General features: G+C 35.8%; 1 protein-coding gene across 1 annotated transcript in view; it reads left to right on the plus strand.

The window, feature by feature from the left end:
• The window catches only part of WDY (WD repeat-containing protein WDY), a 7,369-nt gene that overhangs the window by 2,070 nt on the left and 1,452 nt on the right, over window positions 1-3,847 (plus strand). Inside the window, exons 3-14 of the mRNA XM_026810730.1 lie at window positions 22-133; window positions 201-337; window positions 438-632; window positions 726-933; window positions 1,006-1,211; window positions 1,532-1,732; window positions 1,810-2,054; window positions 2,137-2,394; window positions 2,491-2,580; window positions 2,654-2,916; window positions 3,163-3,403; window positions 3,489-3,663. Of these exons, the coding sequence (XP_026666531.1) occupies window positions 22-133; window positions 201-337; window positions 438-632; window positions 726-933; window positions 1,006-1,211; window positions 1,532-1,732; window positions 1,810-2,054; window positions 2,137-2,394; window positions 2,491-2,580; window positions 2,654-2,916; window positions 3,163-3,403; window positions 3,489-3,663 (2,331 nt within the window). The remainder of the gene's footprint in view (window positions 1-21; window positions 134-200; window positions 338-437; window positions 633-725; window positions 934-1,005; window positions 1,212-1,531; window positions 1,733-1,809; window positions 2,055-2,136; window positions 2,395-2,490; window positions 2,581-2,653; window positions 2,917-3,162; window positions 3,404-3,488; window positions 3,664-3,847) is intronic.

Here is a 3,847-nt window from a genome sequence, read left to right on the forward strand (position 1 = left end):
AACGTATGTACATATCCTTAGGACAGAAGCACGACCTTTCATAGAGGATCTTATTTAACAATAACTAAAGAAGGAAACATAAATTACTGGTCTCTGGATTTGGAATATGAACGTAGCGCGCAGTCTACAAATCGTCAGTACTTCGATCTAAGAATTTTTCACATTCTTCCACTTATTATCTAATTAAGTATCCTTTACAGCTTGCTTGAAAGTTCAGCAAACTTTGATCACCGATGTAATAGTCATGCCCGACATTCAAATAGTTTGTACTAGTTCTACTGAATATGATTTACGATTCTATGATACGGTAGCAAAGAAATTTGACCTCCGAATAATGGTCTGTTTTATTACTCAATTTTATTTACTGAATCGGCTCAAAACCTGATTCTAATAAATAAAAAGTGAAATAAAATAAAATAGAAAAATTTGTTCGTCAGATATCAGGCTTGGAGAACGCAGTCATCTGCATGGATTATTACTTCAGTAAAAATATTAAAGAAGACTCGTACATCGTGCTTGGAGACATGAGCGGTTCTGTAAAAATTATGTTTTTTAATCCTACAGAAAGAGGACCGTTTAAACAGGAACCGCAACGTGATACTCTGTTCATTCGTTACGATTCTGTTCTTAAGGCAAACTCATTTTTAATTTTATCTAATAATCAAATGTTTGTTTTTCCATTCAATATTCTTTTGATCAAAATTTTACTTCTTGGATGAACACAGGGTGAACTGAAAGGATTGAAAGTCTTAGAATTCAAGAACGTCCATTCAGACTGGGTGAAACAGGTTGCCTATTATGGAAGTGTAAGAGCGTTCATGTCTAGCAGCAGATGCACAGCTTGCTCATTATTGTTCAGTGATCTAACTGGAGCAAGAACGCAATACAGATTTAAAGTCAACATGGGTATATCTTGTTTCACATTCTGCGAAGGTATCTTTTCCAAAACCATAGGTTTTTCATTAAAAAATTTTACATTAAAAGAGATATATGTAAATTGCTTAGAGGCTCAATTGTTGGTAACTGGTGGACCGGATTGCATAGTCCGCGTTTGGAATCCCTTCGTCCCTCGACGAGCGAACAGCATCTTTCAAGGTCATCGCGCAACTATTTGCGCCATAGTTATGCAAAATGCTGGTAAACGTGTCTACTCTCTTTCCAAAGATAGATGTATCAAAGTGTGGGATGTGTTAGCTCAGTCTTGTATCCAGGTTTTGATGATGATCATTTTCATACTTACAGAAAATCGCAAAAGTATTCGTACTCTCTTCATATCAACAATTTATTTCTTTAATAACAGCTAATAATAAATACAAAATAAACTTGAATGCAACAATTTCATATAACAACAATAATTATTTATATTATAACATGATTAACTGGAAAGATACGAATATTTCAGACTTTCTGTACGTGCGCATTAAACTTTTTACAATATCTCTCTGATAATGTCTTCCGAAAATATTCCATTTTAAGGAATGGAAATTTATAGTTAAAATTTGTGATTTGATTGTAATTTCGCTTTACCTAGACGTACAATGGCCTCCCTAGTGAATTAGGTGAGAATATAACGATAACTGTGGTATATAATACGTTAAACCGCAAAATGATCATCGCTAGTGCAATGATCGCGGTCATCGTTTGCGATCCTGTGGTCAACGAGGAAACATCCGACGGTTTTACTCACGCGAAACCCGTCAGCTGCGTCCTGTACAATAATCTATTCCGAGTGGTACCTCTTTATTTTAGCAACATTATCTCGAAGATAAGCACTGTTCTATCGAAATCAAATACGAATTACAATATTAGGTAGTCTCTACTGGATTAGATTCGTGTATAATAGTCTGGGATCCATGGCTTGGAACTCGACTGTACTTGGTCACTCATGCCCACAGCCGATATTTGTATGGTCAATATCAGGATGTTGAGATCACTGCAGGATGTTTCGATCCAACGGATCAAATGTTAGTAACGGGTGCTCGCGATGGGACATTAAAAATATGGAATTTTAACACAGGCACATGTTTACGAAATATGGCCATTGAGATGCAAAGGTATTGGTATACTGCTTCTCTCGTCATAATTTATTCAATTTTAATTATAACAAGAAGGTGTTTTTATGTATACGATTTATAGCGAAATAACGAGCGTAGTTTGGCTGGAAAATCGGATTCTATGCAGCAGTTGGAATCGTCAGGTGGTGGAATTTGCTACCTCCGAGTCGGATGTGTTTAAAAAAAATTGGGGCATAATACACACCGACGATATTCTTTGCTCATGCATGTGGTATCCTCAGGTGTTGGCTACGGCCACTTTTAACGGGGAAATAATACTGTGGAGATTAGAGACTGGCCAAGCATACCGGAAATATAGAGTAAATCAACCTACGGCCAGGTATCATTCAGAAATAAAAAATATTTAAGCAGAACAGAGTTATATGGTTGTACTTTTGTACCTACACTTCTGTAATTTTACTATCATAAATTGTAGATTCACCATAAGATATCACGGGAGAGCCCAGATGAAAGATACAGCTAAGCCGAAGGAATACGTGAAGCAGCATATGCCATCCACTTTGAGGTGCTTCTTGTACAAATCTTTATACGGTTCCATACCAAATTCTGAATTACAGTTAATAGGCGCTTGCGTACAGTCTAGACAAGCCAATCTCCAAGCACCAAGAATCAGCGCTAACTATCACACGAATAGTTGCTGTTCGAGCTATGATATTCTTAACTGCCCGGCCGAACAAACCAGATGTTGGTACATTATTAGTTTCCCTCGACTCGGGTTTGATACAGGTATGGAATCATCATCCTGCCGGAGGATTTTTACAAGCTTTCTCAGTCATTCATACCGTGGAAGATTGCGCGTTAGCATTGGCAACAGATCCTGAGAATCGTTTCCTCGTAACAGGTATAGTTAAGACAAATAAAAGATTTTTTATATTTCAGGCTTGATGATTCTTTCTTTACTACTTTTTAAGAAATTTATGCTTTTGTAATATTGTCCATTTACTGCAACTTAAAACTGATTTAAAAAAGGTGTTCATAAGTTTGTATAATCTTAATCATGTTTTATAAATTAAATAAATATTTAAATACCACAAATTCGGTAAGATTTTTAACTAAACGATTGAAACCAAGTTCGTTTAATATGTAGGACACAACGTAGGATATTTTAAAGTTTGGTACATCGCAAATTACTTAATATCGAATGCTCCAAAGGCATGTATACCTTTGCTGCGATTAGAATTTCCGTTTTTATGGAAGGAGAGAATTGTTGGTAGAGCAAAAAGGGCTGTAAGAGATCAACCGCTACCAATCTTGCTCACATCCGTTCGCGGACACTTGGCAGCCGTTACGTCCGTCCAAGTAATACCGGATGCGCACATTATTATTAGGTAATTCGATAGTCGAATCATGAATTTTAAATTTACTATTACGCGCATTGTAGTTGTGTAATATTATTTTTGTTTTGACCTTAAGTGGCAGTAGAGACCACACGGTGCGGTTGTGGACATTCGATGGACGTTACATCGCGACCTTCGGAACCTTCAGAACTTGGTCACCGATTGTACCAACAATTCCAGCGTATCAGTACTTTACAAACTACAGAAAGCCTCCAGATATCAAAAGATTTGCCAGTTCAACCACGTTAAGAGTATATTTTTCGTTAATCAAACTGCAGATGCTTATTATTAGATAGTAGATTTTAATGCCAGATGAAATATTTACGATATCAATTTAAAAAATATCATTTAGATAGAAATATTTTTTATAATTTAAACATTGTGATATGCTTTTTATATATATATTTTTATACATTACGTGTATTCTACATATTT

Source organism: Ceratina calcarata, unplaced genomic scaffold (genome assembly GCF_001652005.2).
Source record: "Ceratina calcarata isolate Rehan_Ccalc_2016 unplaced genomic scaffold, ASM165200v1 scaffold171, whole genome shotgun sequence".
NCBI lineage: Eukaryota > Metazoa > Arthropoda > Insecta > Hymenoptera > Apidae > Ceratina > Ceratina calcarata.